Genomic DNA, 17127 nt, shown 5'->3' on the forward strand with positions numbered 1-17127 from the left:
GGTCCCGGGATCAAGTCCCACATCAGGCTCCCTTCTTCTCCCTCTGCCTGTGTCTCTGCCTCTCTCTCTCTCTCTCATTAATAAATAAATAAAATCTTAAAAAAAGATACTGCCTTGTAAGTTAATTGCTTCTCCAAATAATGTTCAGTAATTATATAAAATAATGTTCAGTGAAATCAAATTCATCCAAAGGTGGTTTTAGGATTGGGCATAAGCATTTTCTTTTCGGGATATACATACACAAACATTGTGCTCCATGATTTATATATAGTCTGTAGAATTGTCCCATAAATCTGCAAATTATGATTATTCCTAGTAACTTACCAAGTTCACATAGTGATGGAAAATGGAGGAAATAATACACATTAGCAATGAATGAGTTATTTTGGGAACTAAATGAATCTGATAATGTAAAATACTTAGCATTGTGCCTGGAACCTGGTTAGTGCTAAATACATAGAAGTAATGATTATTATTAATAATAATAAAAATAAAAGAGGCAATCGTGAGTGTTGTGGTTAAGAAAACTGGGCCTGGGCATGCGGCAGTGGCTCAATCACTTAAGCGTCTCCCTTCCACTCAGGTCTTGATCTCAGGGTCCTGGGATTGGGCCCCACGTTGCACTCCCTGCTTAGTGGGGTATCTGCTTCTCCCTAGCTCTCTGTCTCTCCTCCCACTCCTATTCGTTCTCTCCCTCTCTTCACTCAAATAAATGAAATCTTAGAAGAAAAAAAAAAGAAACTGGGTCTGAAATCAGACCTGGTTTTGATTGTAGAATGGCTTCTTATTATGTCACTTGAGCAAGTTATTTAACCTTTCTAAGCCACAGTATCAAATGTACAATAGTAGGTGGGACCTTTGACAGGTAATGAAATTAATGATAGTATAAAAGAGATCCTGGAGAGCTCCCTCACTACTTCTGATAATAATATGTACTTACAGGGTTGTCATAAAAATATAATAAGATAATCCATATTAAGAGTCTAGCATACAGCGTAAGATACACAATGTCTGATATGATGTGTTATTATAGAAGAGAACAAATTCTCATTTATTCATTCATTCAAAGCACTTATTTACTGAATGCTCCAGGGTTTCAGCCACCATGTTAGACAGGTGGACCCAGGCTGTATAAGATCACATCAGCTATATACATCCATCACAATGATGGGGATGAAATATTTTATTTTGTTTAGCTGAGGCAGGAGTGAGAAGGAACTATTGAACAGAATTTATATATGTAGTCTTGGTAGGGAGGTAGGGTTGACAGTCCCTAGGTTTCCCATGCCCTTAACTAGATATATCATTTTCATGCCTGGCCAAAACTCTTGGGGCTGTGCTAAATCTATGGAAGAATAATTGCTGAATCATATACTTGTGGGTCATGTTCATGTTTTGACTCACTTTTTGTTAGGGGACAAGAGGCTGTTAGTGCTCCAAGTGAGAGCTCAGAGAGCCCTTGATTAAAATGTTGAGGCTCACAATTTGAGAAGCAAAGCTATATTGTGGTAAGAGAAGGGGAAAAAGTGCCAGAGCATGAGAAATGATTTATGGGTGAAGAAATACAGACTTTGGAGTAAATTTGTCCCAGGTTGAATCTGTTTATGCAACTTTTTAGCTATGGAACTGTAGGGAAGTTAATTAAGCTCTTTGAGTCTGTGTTATAAAACGGGGGTAATAATACCTACCACCCAAAATTGTTGTGTTAAAAATACATGAAATGTCTGGTACACAGCAAGTGCTGGTGGACTGCTAGCTGTTATTATTATACAGGTTTACGTAGGGATTAGGTGATTCACACAAGGAGTCCTTTAAAAACATTTTTCTTTGTGGCCAAATAAGACAGATTTGCTTTGTTTTTATTAACAGTTCACCTTCTTCAGTAACACTTTAGCAGCATTTCCTGTATAAGGTTTCTTGAAAACAGCAGGCCTGTCTTTGCATGGCTAGTTTCCTGTAACCACATTAAGCCTTATGTTTTACTTACCTCAGAAGCAAGAGCCATGGAATACTTGGGAGGACAGTGTAACAGGGTCAAGCCCTGTGCCTGGAACACACAGATCTACTCAGAAGAAGGCTGTGGCCCTTCATGGAAACATCCATTAATGGAACTATAAAATAATTTGGTGAAGTAAGTATGAACAAATTACATACCATCTAGGCCAGAGGTGTTAGGAGGAAACTGAACAATGTAAAGTGGACTTAAAAAAATAATAAATTGGAGGTTGGGTGTCGCAGAAAGCAAGAAAAAGTTGACAACCGAATAAAAAATACCAGTGTTCTGGCTCATTCTTCTTTCTCATTTAAGGAGGTAGAGTATGGAGATGGAAAAAACACAGATCAGGGAGCCAGGACATTGGGTTTTAGCTCTGACAGTCACTAACTTGTGGAATATTAGCAAGTCCCTTAATTCTCTTTCATACTCGTCTCCACCTGTCAGATGAGGAGGTTGACTTAGCCAGATTTGTTTTCCTCTGACTCTCAAATTCTGCAATCTGCTCTAGTGCTTCCTGCCAGCCAATCTTCCTAACTTTCCTGACAGTCCACAGTGTTAGGCTTATTCTCTAGCTTTCTCCTTCATTTCCTTCCTTTCCCCCAAATGCCTTTTGCTTCTCTCAACAAAAGGTAAGGAAATAGCATGTGCGTATGAAGTAGTACAAAGTTAGAATTTCTTATATTTCAATTTTTAAACAAGAATTAATTTTTTTGAGAGGGAGAGAGCGTATGCATGTGATTTGGGGGAGAGGGACAATGGGAGAAGGAGAAAGAGAACCTTAAGCAGACTCTGCAACAGCACAGAGCCCAATATGGGGCTCCATCTCAGGACCCTGAGATCATGACCTGAGCTGAAATCAAGAGTTAGACGCTTAACTGACTGAGCCATCCCGGTGCCCCAAGAGTTGTTAACTTTTAACAAGTATTCCTAATTTTGACTTTCATTTTTAAAATGGAAATTATATTTTGCTCACCTGTTTTTATTGCTCAATCCCACATTGTGATTTACTTTTGTGATTGTCTTTGTTGTCTGCATGATTGTTGAGCCAGATTGTATATAAGAAATGTAATTGCTACAATGTTCACTTTCTTTAAACCTTCATATCCTCATTCCTTTGGGTATACTGCTATACATCAGAATGCTAATGGTGTTCCTTTACATTAGTTTGTTTTGGATTAGGACTGTAAATATCTGATTTCTTCAAGAAGTATGTAGGATTTGGAGCATTACAGTATGCACATTAGCAAACCCTCAAAACATACTTAAAATGGAAAATATTAAAATTTATAGGCTTTTTATATTATATGGTAATAGCATTATTTATACTGCCAATTTTGAGCTGAATTTTCCACTCCAAAATTTTCTGTTCTTTCATTAACTTTCCAAAGTAAGATATTTGAGAATTACTACTAGCCTACCACTGATTTAACTATAATTATTGAAAGAGAAAAGGGTAGCAATATTCAGGAAGCTAAAGGAAATTAATACCTGCTGCATAATTCTGGGTTAATTGCTTAATATTCCTGACTTATTTTTCTGTAAAAAAATGGTGCTAATACTACCTGCATTACTTATCTCACAGATTTCTTTTGTAGGATTACATGAAAATGTATATACCTTGGCTCATAAATTATGACTGAATATTAATAAAATGGAATAATCCATATAAAAGCACACACATTATTCTTTCAACAGTGTAAAGTATCATAGAAGTGCAAGGAGTTATTATTATATGAGGATTAGTATTGACCACGTCTCCCAGCGGATTGTGCCTTCTGTTTCATTTGTTTGACCATGTTATCCTGCCTATGGCAGCTTCCATATTATCTTGCACTGTTATTCATATATCCTTGCATTATTTGCTTAACTGTTTTATGGTGCATGCTTATCCCAACCAGAACATAATATTTTGTTTTATTTTCCCCTCAGTGCATCATTGGTGTGAGTGTACAAGGGGAGAGGGATTGCTGGAGGAGGATGGGCAGACTAGAAACACCTTGGGGACAGATTGAGGAGGGTGTTCTGAACACTGGAAAGTTAGTGGGTGTTTTTGAGCAGTTGACTGAGTTCACCTTCCTTTAGAAACTAGCTCCTGTGGCAATGTGCAGACGGACGGAGAAGGGAAAAGCTGGAGGCCATTTAGAAGGTGATTGTGTGCTCCAGGTGAGATAGAAGAATTAGGAAAAGTGGCAAAAACACAATAGACAGGTTTGGCTTTTAATTGGTTGCAGATGGTGAAGTGCAAACAAAGTGCCTCTGAGGTATTTTGTCAGGGTGACTGAGCAAGGAAAAACAAATGGTTAAGGATTTATTTTCTGTGTGTGGCAGTAGAGGGTGGAGGTAGATCTTGATAGTACTGATTTGTATTAATTCTTTCTTTTACATCCATTTTACATAACACCCGTTGCAGACTTTTTGATTTTTTTTCTTCTCCAGTGGATGTTGAACTTAAGTGATTTTTCTTTTTGATCCTTAGTCCATTCAGCCTATTGTAATAAAATACTACAGACTGTGTGGTTTAAAAACAATGCAAATTCATTTCTCACAATTCTGAAGACTGGAAGTCCAATATCAAGGTGCCAGGCAATTCAGAATCTGGTGTGGATCCACTTCCTGGCTCATAAGATTACTGGTTTCTTGTGTTCTGACATGGCAAAAGTAATGAAGGAGCTGTCTGAGTCCTTTTTTTTTGGGGGGGGGTGTCATTTTTAGAAGGGTACTAAATCCACTCATGAGGACTTTGCTTAATTACCTAATGACTTAAGTACCACTTTAAGGCCCCACCTCCTAATACAATTACCATTAGGGATTAGGATTTCAATGCTTGAATTTGGGGGGAGACACAAATATTTGGTTGATAGCAGTTGTTTAGGAGCACTTCATAGTTTTTCAGACATGATATGTAGCAAAGCCATTAATAAATATTTGTGATTACAAATAGTTTTGGCATTTAGGTTTCTGTCCACCATACCCCAACAGCTTTTTGAAATATTATAAAAAAGTCCAGTTCTCTGAAGAGAATTGGTCAGTGGGTGGTTAGATCTTATGAAGGTAGAGAGGCCTTGCATCATAAAAACCCCCACTCTCAATGTCTTGCCACACTGGGAACAGTTCAACTATAATAGGGAAGAAAGTGATCTCTAAATAACAGCGAACCCAGACTTAAAGGAAGTACTTGGTTGGTTCTTCATTTTCTTAAGGAGGTAACGGAGAAGTGGTTCCCGAGTAAAAGTGAATCAAGCTCAGGGAAAGGGCAGGAACAAAATGCATATTCAGTTGCCATCTTAATCTTTCATTTCTTTGATGCCATTCTGTTCCCTCTTTTACTTTTAAATAAAGTTTTCAAGAAGCAAAAAGAAACGGAGCTGTGTGGCGTTAACTGCAGCAGGACCAGGGCACAGCGGCCCCTTCCCCCCGCCTGACCCAGGGGTGAAAGGCTGGTTGCGTAGGAGGCGCTGCGGATGGACGCAGGGCCTGGGAGGCGCGGGTCCGCTCGGGGCCAAGCGGGGCACCGGGGATCTGCTTCTGCCCAGGACGGTGGGCTCTCGGGGACCCGAGGTCGCCCGACTGGAGGCGACGGTAGGCGCACGGAGCGGCCACATAGATGTCGCTGCGCTCAGTAACTCCTGCCCTTCCTTTTCTTTTTTGAATTTTTATTTATTTTTTAATTTATTCATTCATGATTGAGCGAGAGGCAGAGACACAGGCAGAGGGAGAAGCAGGCTCCCTGCAGGGAGCCCGACGTGGGACTCGATCCTGGGACTGCAGGATCACGCCCCGGGCCAAAGGGCTGAGCCACCCAGGGATCCCCGCCCTTCCTTTTCCTTAAAGGAAAAGTCCCGGTCCTCTGGTGCCTCGGGCTGCGAGGGCAGGCGCAAAGCCGGCCTCCGCGTTGCTCCTCCGCCCGCCCTCGGGTGGCCGGGACCGCAGCTGCAGAGCGGAGGCGAGCTTTCCGCACCGCGCGCGCATCCTGGGGTCCCCGGCGGCGGGGGGGGGCGGCAGCGGCGGCGGCGGCGGGAGCGAGGGCGGGGGCGCCTGCGCGTGCGCGCCCGCGCGCCTGCGCAGAGCCTGGGTCACGCGCGCGGCGTGGGGGCGTGGCGGCGCCCCCGGGGCTGTCATTCGCGGCGCGCCTCGCCGCCCTCAGCTGCGCCGGGCGGTTCCGGCCCCTCCCTCTGCCGGTCGGTTCCTCAGTCCCACCATGGTGCTGGAGTCGGTGGTCGCGGACCTGCTGAACCGCTTCCTGGGGGACTATGTGGAGAACCTGAACAAGTCCCAGCTGAAGCTGGGGATCTGGGGCGGTAAGCGAGAGGGCGCGGCGGGCGGCCTGCCCGTGCGGGCTGCGGGGGCCCCGCCGCGGCCCCTCCCGCGCGGCTCCAGCCCGGGCCCAGCTCCCTCTGCCGCCCGAGACTCCGCCTCCGGGGAGGGCGCTCGGCGGGGCCCCCTCCCCAGGCGGCAGGTGCGCGGGTGCCGGAGGCCCGGGGTGCCCGCCCGGCGGGGGGAGACGCGGCCGGGGTCGCGCTCGCGCTGCGGGAGCTCCCACCTTCCGGCCCCGGGGGCGGACCCCGCGCCCCGCCGGGACCCCCCCCCCCCCCGGCCTCACCTGGCCCCCGGGGCTCCACGGCCTGCGAAGAGAGGTTCCTCCTCCCGCACCGCGTGCAGCCGGCATGGCTGTGCGCTCACACACTCTGATAAGTGGCACCAAGGAAAGGAAGAAAAAGGAAATCGCCTTTCCCAGTCACCTTCTCCGGGCATTTTATGGCGAGCAGGACCTGCTTTCCTCCTCTATAGAGCGGCAGGATTTGAGAAGGGACCGATTGGCCCTGGAAGATCGTTACTAAAGGCCTGTTTAGTATGGGTTCTTACGATACTTTTAGCATCCGAGAAAACGATTTTCTTCCCTTAACGTTTCCTTCGCTCCAGTAGACTTTTTTTTCAGTTCTGTTTTGGATGACAGACAGAAATAATTCAAGCCACGACGGGCATCATCATTAGCTAGGCGCATGCCCCAAACGCACACTGCCCCCCACACCGAGTATGTACAAGTAGACGGGAAGTAGTATGCTCGCACGCTCTTCGGGAGGATTATTTGTGCTGATGATGCCTATTAAGCTTTGGGGATCTTGAGGATACTTGTTTCACTCTGTAAAGGACTTTTGGGAATTTTGTCAGCTTTGGAAGGAAACCCAAAGAACTGCTCAAGCGCGTGGAGCTGCTTTTACTTTAGTCTAAAAGTTAAAGACCTGCACTGCCTGATAGGGTAGCCAGCAGCCACTGCGTCTATTAGGCACTCCGAATGCAGTTAGTTCACATTGAGGTTTGCTCTGAGTGTCCAAGAAGGTGGAGTTTTGAAAATACTCAGTAGGAGAAAGTGTAGTATCTCAGTCTTTTATGTTGATTATGTGTTGAAATAATATTTGGGCACATTGGGTTAAACATAACATATCATTAAAAGTTCATTCCTCCGTTTCTTTTTTCCTTTTTTTTTTTTAAATCTGGCCCCTGAAATTTATAATTACAGACGTGAACCATATATTTATATCGAGCGATGTTGTTCTAGAACCATGAGCACTGCCCTAGATTGTGGATGAGCCTTCTTTGAAGAGGTGGCTGGTCATTTGATTGGTTCTGTGTGGTTTGCCCAACACTGCATTCTTTGTTTACATGCCCTATAATGCAAAAGAAAGAGAAGTTAAGATGAGACATTTAAGGAGTCAAACATGGGCTGCCTTCTGCAGCAATCAACCCTAGCAGTCAACTAGGCTAGCATTTATGAAATGTGGGCTCTAGGTTGTTGTGTTGGACAAGCCATTAACCTTCCTTGGCCTTCGTTTTTTTCATCTTAATTTAAACTTTAAAAGAAAAAAAAATCATACCAGATAATGGAATATTCCTATGTGGTCACTACTCAAAATCACCTAAAGTTAAGTTAAAGTAAGGTTAAGTTAAAACACTGTATCCTATTTACATCAGATGGATTTTTTTAAAAAAAGAAAGTTTATGGATATATTCAAAGGTTTCTTCTCTATCAAATCTTACTTTCCTTTTTCTTTAAAATTGGAAGTTGTAATAGGTAGCATCTGAGGTTCCTTCCAGTGCCAATACTTTCGTGTTAGTTGTACATGTTTTTAGTATGAAATTGTGAAGTATGCTACCTGGGGATTTTGAACTTTTACACATCTGAAATTAAAAATGCCACAATATTATGTCATTTAAAATTCGTCCCTTTTTTAGGTGGTATGTAGGAAAAGAAACTTTCTTTCTTTTTTCTTTCTTTTTTTTTTTTTTTTAGAACGAGGTATGCTGTTGGTGGCAAACATCGGTTTTAATATAGGGCTGAGAAAATAAACTCCTTTCAGGAACTAACTGTATCTACTGGAGGTCCACTTAGGGATTCCCTCAGCTTTATCAGCCCACATCTCTGCTTCTATAAAGTTTTGCCACCCTTTGTTTTGGTGGTAAACAAGTGGGTGTATTAATGAAATAGCTGATAATTTAGGACATCCATTACATTGACAAGTTTTATAAAGAATTGGAAATTTTATATAATCTTATTTGAAAACTTTTAGTAAATAAGGGTTATGTGTAGTAGAGTTTGGCTGTTTCCATTTTTTTCTTGTTAAATTTTTACGTTGTGATAAAAGAATTCAACTCTAAACATTTCACAGGACTGATGTTACTATTCTTTAGAAACAAATGGAAAACTAAATTGATATTGAAAAAAAAGATTTTATTTGTTTATTTGACAGAGTGAGCACAAGCAGAGGGAACAGCAGGCAGAGGGAGAAGGAGAAGCAGGCTCCCTGTGGAGCATGGACCCCAATGTGAGACTCAATCCCAGGACCCTGGAATCATGACCTGAGTGGAGGGCAGACACTTACCTGACTGAACCACCCAGGCACCCCGTAAATTGATACTACTTACCTGGAATGTTTGACTAGGCTAAAGCAGTGATTTTCGACTGGAAATGACTTTGCCCCAAAGGAATATTTGGCAATGTCTGAGACATTTTTGGTTGTCACGTTGAGTAACGGGGGTATGCTGCTGGGATCTAGTGGGTAGACCCTAGGCATACTGCTACATCCTGCAATGCACAGGACAGCTCCTTACACCAAGGAATTAGCCAGCCGAAAATGTTTGTTGAGAAACTCAGGTTGAAGGAGAATATTGAGTTTGTCTTTTGCATTTTTAAGAGACCTTCTGGGTGCTGAACAAGTTGTAATAAGAAGTGGAAAAGGACTTAGATGTATATTCCTCATGAAATTTGTAACTTGAGAGAAACATATCTTAAGTGATTGAAAGGTATGTTGGTAAAAATGCAAAATCTTTGGATGATATCAGGAAGTAGTTTTAAAAGTAAACAACTTGAAAAGGATTGTGGTGTATGTATATTCATACATATTTACAGTGAAATTCATAATAAAAAGTTGTAGAGTAAGAAGGAAAGGGAAATTTTATTTGAAAGTCTTGAATCAGGAAGAGTACTAAGAATATTACCTTTAAATTGGAGAAGCAAAAAAAAAAGCTATCTTTTTTGTTTTGTTTTTATTCTTTTAAAGATTTTTTTTAATGCCAAACAGTTCATGTATGTTTTCACAGTGATTTAAGCAGAATGATCTTTTAAAAAATCTTGCTTGTTGTAGGAAAATGAAGCCCTGGTTATTTACTGTGAGATCCATAGGCAAAATATTTTTATTCTTTAAACCTCAGTTTCCTTATCTGTAAAATGGGGAAATAGCACTGTGTTTGTGACACAGTCCGAAAATCCTCTGTAATTATAATTGTTAAATTGCTAACACTGATAGTAATAGTGATGATAAACAAACATAGCTGGGTTAATGGAAAACAGCCTGCTTTGTTTTATTTTCATGAGTATATTTCTTCTAGGCTTCAAACTTTATAATTTTCATATTCTGAAATGTGACAGTTTGGTTTAGAGCAAACACAACACATCTAAATATTTCTTATTTTCCAAACTTTTTAAAAGGAAAAAAACTCATTTGCATTTGAATTTGCACTTAAAATACTTACATTTACACTTATATACTTAGATGCCAGCTAGTTTGTAAGTAAGGCTTTCAGACCCAGAAGAGTCTGTGGTGGGCATGTTGCTTGCTTATGTAGGTAGGAAGGTTTTTGTTCTCCACAACCTGATACCTAAAGATAAATTGCACAGCCTTTAGCTATTTGAGCTGTGTCCAGGATATAATTGTTTTAAGAGTAACATATATTGAAAAGGTATGTTGAAACACCCTATCTTTTGCAACTTGGCTTAAGTAAGTATTGTGGCAATCTAGAACCTTTGTCGATTTGATTTTTCAAAGTGATTAACTGTGGAAAGTCAGCAGGAAAATCCTTCATTCCGAATTCTCTCTTTGATTAAACAGAGTATACCTAGAGACTGTGATGTGTTCGTTGCAAGGAGTGGCTACAGTGATCAGGAGTAGAAGCCAAGTGGAGTGCCTGCAGAGTTTGTATTTTTGCAAACCAGGCTGAACCTATGCTGATTACTGTTCTTCACCTCAGGCCTGATGCTATTCTGTCAGCTGCCAGATACTTTTGGGCAGAGCAGCATAAGGAAGTAAGGATCTAATTCCATCTCTGTTGGTGCCCAATTTGTGGGGCTTTTGGCAAGTCATTGACCAGACAACTAGTTTCTTATCTGTAGGTGAGAGGGTTGACAAGGTCATCTCTTCTGGCTTTTAATCTTTGTGATTGAACAAGGCCAGAGTAGAGGGATCTCCTTCATTGGATACGTCTTTGTGCCACTTGCTTTGCCTACATAGTGGGAAGTCGTAATCACTGCATCTTTCTTCTTTTTCTTCACTTGGAATGGTGAGCAAAGAGTCACAGGCATGAAATATAACATTAAGATAAATGAAATTCCAGCCTCATACTGATATATTTGTGAATCCAAATCTAATATTTTACATTATCTTAACAGGTAGCCGTAGAGTATCTTGAGAATACAAGAAAAATCTGGCCTCTTTGCTTCTTTTTAACCTTAACAAAACAGCAGTATCTAGATATTTCTAAAGTTTTAGAGGGATTTTTTTTTAGTCCTTTCCTCCTTCTGGCCAACCCTTGGTATAGTGAAGGCCATGCTTGTTAGTAGTTTGTCCTATAGCATGTAAAATAAATAACAGTTCAATATTGAAATATATATTTAGGCTCGGTTATTATCAAAGCAATGCTTAAAAACTTCAATTGAAAATACCTTACCATATTTTGAAATAGCATCATAAATGAAAATCCCTTTTCCAGAAATAAAACTGGAAGTTGGTAGTTTGATAACCATTCTGCTAGGAAGCTCTGCTACACTACTCACTATTACAAGATCCCTGAAAGGGAGAAAGTTTGCTGGTAATCTGGCAGTTTTTCATCTTTCTTTGCCAAGACTTCCTGTTTCAACAGGGAAATGGAAAGAGTAAGAGTCGATTGTTTCCTTTCCTTTTTTCTGCCAAGACAGAGTCTCTGTGAACTCCTAGTAAGAGCAGTTTGCGGGAGGCACCTACCTGGCTCAGTGGGAGGAGGGAGAGGCGGAGGAGCTTGTGTGCCTCTTGATCTTGGGTTTGTGTAGGGGTTACTTAGATAAATAAAACTTAAAAAAAAAAAAGTCTGTTAACTAGTTAATTTGGGTTGAATGGAAAGATTCAATTGAAATGAATTGCTACAATAGTTTCTTCAATATTCTTTACTAAACCAATGATTATTAAAAATAATTTGATTTATGTTTTAAAAAACTGCTCAGTCATTACTTTAACTCACTTTATTGGAGAATGAATGTCTGAATATTTTATATAATTTCAAATGAATAATGAGTCTGTGATAGATGCGTAAAGGTAACAAATATATAGCATTACCTGTTTATTATTCTTTTTTTTTAAATTTTTATTTATTTATGATAGTCACACACAGAGAGAGAGAGAGGCAGAGACACAGGCAGAGGGAGAAGCAGGCTCCATGCACCAGGAGCCTGATGTGGGATTTGATCCCGGGTCTCCAGGATTGGGCCCTGGGCCAAAGGCAGGCGCCAAACCGCTGCGCCACCCAGGGATCCCCCTGTTTATTATTCTATAGTATGCAAAGCTAGTTTCATGGAGTAACGCATGGCATCTTTGTTGGAGTTTTTTGTTTTGTTTTTAAACAGTTTTGAATTAGTTTGTTTTACATTAAGAACATTGACCAGGATTAGGTTTATCCAGTTTATCTCCGATTATCATTAGGTTCTATTAGCACTGCTACTTGTTAATTGTCTGATCTTAGATAAATTGCCTGATCTCTTTAGGCTTCTTTTTTTTTTTTTTTTTGGTTGTTATATGTAAAGTGAGAGGGAATTAGGTTTAAAGATATTTATGGTTCTGAATAACTTAGGAATTTCTTTTGTTTCTAGAAAAACGTAGATTTTTGAAAAGTCCTAAAGTGGTTATTTTGCAATGCTTTCTCCTGCTTCTGTATTTTCCACTGTGGCACTATCCTTTTTTCTGATAATCCTCCTAACATACACCTGGACTCTGTCTTTCTTACTGGTTTTGTCCTTGTTAGTTGTATTGATTTTAGTTTTCCTTTGTGTTTGGATTTTTTTCACAGTCTTAAAATGCAAAGACCAAAAGTGGATCCATCAACTACACAGGCCTCTCCGTGTATGGCATTTTTTCCCCTCAAGGGAGATAGAATTATTTTCAGAATTAAAATTCTTTACCCATTCTTCTCTGCTCTTTGGAAGACAGTGTGATACTCTGAACAAAACACTGGGCATCAGAGAATTTGATCTCTGGTCTACCACTTACTAGGTTGACATAGTAACCTTAGGCCAGTCATTAGCCTCCCTAAGCCTCGGTTTCTTTTGCTTGATGTCTATGTCCTGTCTCCTTCATTAGAAGGCTGTGAGGATCAAGAAAGGTTATAGCTCAGAGGGTCTAAAATAGAACGATTTTATGTTCTTACTGTAGTCATCCTACCCCAGTGAAATATGCATTCTAAATCAATTATGTCTGTTTATTGAGCACCTACTATGAGGAGACTCAGTAAGAAGTTTATAATCAGATTAGGGATTTATGTAGTTAAGTGCCACTAGAAAGATATAGCTAAACTTCTGTGAAAGTCTAGATAATTTCTGATTGAAGGTATTTAACATCAGTTATTACCTTTCTTTATTTATTTTGTAGACTATTATGTTTTAGAAGCCATTCTTAGACTTAAGCTTGTTCCATATTATGCCAGTACCATTTCATTTGTATTCACAAATCTACTCATTTGGTTGTTTTCTATAATTTGGCAACCATTTTTTTTCTATTGGTTTTTTTTATTTTTATTTTTTATTTTATTTATTTATTTATTTGTTTGTTTATTTATTTATTTTAATTTTTTTAAATTTATTTACAATAGTCATACAGAGAGAGAGAGAGAGGCAGAGACACAGGCAGAGGGACAAGCAGGCTCTATGCACTGGGAGCCTGACGTGGGATTCGATCCCGGGTCTCCAGGATCGCGCCCTGGGCCAAAGGCAGGCGCCAAACCGCTGCGCCACCCAGGGATCCCTGTTTTTTTTTTTTATTTTATTTAAAGATTTTATTTATTTATTCATGAGAGACACACAGAGAGGGTGGGGGGGCAGAGACACAGGCAGAGGGAGAAGCAGGCTCCATGCAGGAAGCCTGACGTGGGACTTGATCCTGGAACTCCAGGATCACGCCCTGGGCTGAAGGCAGGCGCTAAACCGCTGAGCCACCCAGGGATCCCCTCTATTGTATTTTTTTAGATGACTCCAACTCTATTTACGTTGGTGTCCTTTGCTAATTTAATAGATTTTTGTCATAATTTTCATCTTCTGGTTCATTAGTAAAGATTATTAAATTTTGATCCAGAATTTACCCTTTAAACTAGTTCTGAAAATACCCTTTACAATTAATTTGGAAACTTTGTGTGACTTCCTAGCTATGTATGCTCGTCAAAATGTTTCTAGTTTATTACTGAGAATCATATAAGGTGAGAATGAGAAGTCTTCTCTTTTGAAACACTGACTGCACTTACTACTTATCCTTTAGACCTGTCAGTCCATCATAAAAGGAAATCACTTCATAGAACTTCCTTACTTGTGTATCACCACTGTCTTCTTGGAACTTCTCTATGGTAGTAGAGACACCTGATTGTGAGGTTGGCTTTAGTGCCCTCCTTGCTGGCAGAGTTAGGTTTATCTAGTTTATCTCCAATTATTCTTTTTTTTTCTTTTTAAAGATTTTAATTATTTATTCATGAGAGACACACACACACACAGAGGTAGACACATAGGCAGAGGGAGAAGCAGGCTTCCTGCAAGGAGCCTGATTTGGGACTAGATCCCAGGACCTCGGGATCACAACCTGAGCCAAAGGCAGATGCTCAACCACTGAGCCACCCAGGCGCCCCTCCAATTATCATTCATTCTTTTTCTTGTTTGTTTGTTTTTTAAAGTCTTGACACAAATATTTATCCTTCCTCTAGGTTTTCAGGAACTTTCTATGGCCTCTGTACTTAGCCTTGTGATCTGGCTATAGCACTAAAGTTATTTGCTTATATATGGAATTATTATGTTATCTTGAAGTAGAAGCAGGAAATTAAATCTAACTTTTCCCTCAGTATTCATTTAAAAATAAAACGGTTGATATTTAGGAGGGGGTCTGCTTTAGTCTTAGTCTTATCAATTATTTTTTATGTAAACAAAATTTCTAATATTCTGAGGATATAGATAATTAAACTCCTGCAGATATGCCTGCAGAAAAGCATGCAGGTTAGTGGAAGGGTACATGTTAGCACAGTGCCTTACATAGATAAAGCACTCATCTACTGGTCGAATGAATGAATGCACTTTTACCCTGGTGTTAATCTGTAATATGCTGCTATCCCTCCCCTTTTCTTTGTGGTAGGGCTAGTGGCTCCACCTTCAGTGCAGATAATTTATAGAATGTGTCATTCTTATTTCATTGTTATATTTACTGTTAGATAGTATCACGTTTTGCAGAGAGGAAGTTTGCATTTGCTTGCTAGACTCTACGTAGCAGAAATAAGATACTTTTTAATGTGTCTTGTAAGGTAGATATTAGATGTAGGAGGAATGTATATAAATATATTGAGGTCCTACTGACATTAGAATTTACCTTTGTTTTGTTTTCCATTATTACAGTTTGTATAATATTAGCAATCATATTTGATTATTAAAAAAGCTAGAAAATACTGAAAAACATTAATTAAAAAAATCTTTAATCCTGTTAGCAATAATCAGTTACCTCTTTTGTCTGACTTTCTAAGTATACTTGTTCAACTGTGTTAATTGTATTGGTAGTTTTCAGTATTTCACGTTTAAATATCATCTATTTGGAATGCCTGGATGGCTCAGCAGTTGAGCATCTGCCTTTTGCTCCCGGAGTCCCAGGATCAAGTCCCGCATCGGGCTCCCCATTGGAAGCCTGCTTCTTCCCTCTGTCTATGTCTCTGCCTCTCTTTCTGTCTCTCATGAGTAAATAAATAAAATCTAAATAAATAAATACCGTCTATTCATTAAAGATGAAAGACTGTGATTAAAAATAGCCCACTTTTTATAAACGCATTTATATTTTTACCTACATTGTGTTAGTGTCTTAATAATTGTTAAAAAAATACTTTATATCTAATGTAGATTATTTGTGAGCACCCCTAATGACATTTGACCCACTAGTGAGGATCACTGAGTAGAGCTATCCAAATTCATGAGTAAGTTTGCAAGTCTCTTTATGGGCCTTAGATCTTGTTAAACTAGTTTGGATTGCTTCAAATATGTACTAGCATCTGTGCAGCTCAGTTCTTTTGACTTGAATAGAGTTCCCAATTGTGATTATTTATAATCCATAATTGATCAAATTAAATCCAGCAATATTTTTCCTTTTTATGTAATTTTTACATGCAATACTTCTTTTTTAAAAAGATTTTATTTATTTATTCATGAGAGACATACACACAGAGAGAGAGAGAGAGAGAGAGAGAGAGAGAGAGACAGAGACATGGGCAGAGGGAGAAGCAGGCACCATGCAGGGAGCCCAATGTGGGACTTGATCCCGGGACTCCAGGATCACGCCCTGAGCCGAACGCAGGTGACAAATCGCTGAGCCACCCAGGGATCTCCTTTTTTTTTTTTTTTTTTTTAAAGATTTTATTTATTCATTCAGGAGAGATACAGAGAGAGAGAGAGAGGCAGAGACACAGGCAGAGGGAAAAGCAGGCTCCCTGTGGGGAGCCCTATGTGGGATTCTATCCCAGGACCCTGGGATCATGCCCTGAACTGAAGGCAGGCACTCAATCACCGAGCCACCCAGACATCCCTACATATAATACTTAAGGATTTTTTTTTCCCAATTCCAGAACATGTGTCTTTTTTCCACCACTACTTTATTATTCCTGAATTTGGTCTGTGATGTCATCTTGTCAGTTCTACCTATAAAATAACTTCTTACCCTGACTCTACCTCTTTGACTTTGAAGTTACTATTTCAGGTTTTAATTTCTCTTTTAGCGTTTTTTTTTTTTTTTTTTTTTTTTTTAGAGAGAGAGAGAGAGCTTGTGAGTAGGGACAGGGACAGAGGCAGAAGGAGAGGGAGAAAGAATCTTAAGTAGACTCCTGGGTAAGATGGGGCAGCACAGGACAGGACGATGGGATGATATGGATTCATCTCATGACCCTGAGATCATGATGAGAGCAGAAATCAGAAGTCAAATGCTTACTGCACTGAGCCACCCAGATCCCCTTCTTTTTAGTGTATTGTGGAAGCTGCTCCACTGCCTGTACTCTTTCCCTTTTGTCCTATTATAATGCTGATACTATTTTCTTCCCACTTGTAAGGCTTACCTCCTTCTCTCCTTTTTTTTGCAGCTTTCAGCAGTTTATTTTAGAAAATTAAAATAAATGTATAACAAATGAACTTTATTATAGAAATAACCACTCTGATCATTATGGTATCTAGTTTTATAGTTGTTTTCTTTGTATGTGTACATATGTATACTCTTTAAATTATATCAGATTGTTTCAATCTGGGCATTCTTTGACTTTTTAAAAAAATTCATATTTTTTGAATATTTTCCCTTAGCTGTCTACACTTTTGCTCTATATCATAGATGTATTATGAT

General features: G+C 39.9%; 1 protein-coding gene across 2 annotated transcripts in view; it reads left to right on the top strand.

The window, feature by feature from the left end:
* The first annotated feature begins 6136 nt into the window (after positions 1–6136).
* VPS13C (vacuolar protein sorting 13 homolog C) overlaps positions 6137–17127 on the top strand; it is a 174369-nt gene continuing 163378 nt past the window's right edge. Inside the window, exon 1 of one of the 2 annotated variants that reach the window (XR_008663727.1) lies at positions 6137–6294. Coding sequence is in view for 1 of the 2 variants with exons in the window: in XM_055319705.1 (XP_055175680.1) it covers positions 6195–6294 (100 nt within the window). In the remaining variant the exon portion in view is untranslated. The remainder of the gene's footprint in view (positions 6295–17127) is intronic. The other variant, XM_055319705.1, reaches the window with a different exon arrangement.

This window comes from Nyctereutes procyonoides, unplaced genomic scaffold (assembly GCF_905146905.1).
Source record: "Nyctereutes procyonoides isolate TBG_1078 unplaced genomic scaffold, NYPRO_anot_genome, whole genome shotgun sequence".
Taxonomy (NCBI): domain Eukaryota; kingdom Metazoa; phylum Chordata; class Mammalia; order Carnivora; family Canidae; genus Nyctereutes; species Nyctereutes procyonoides.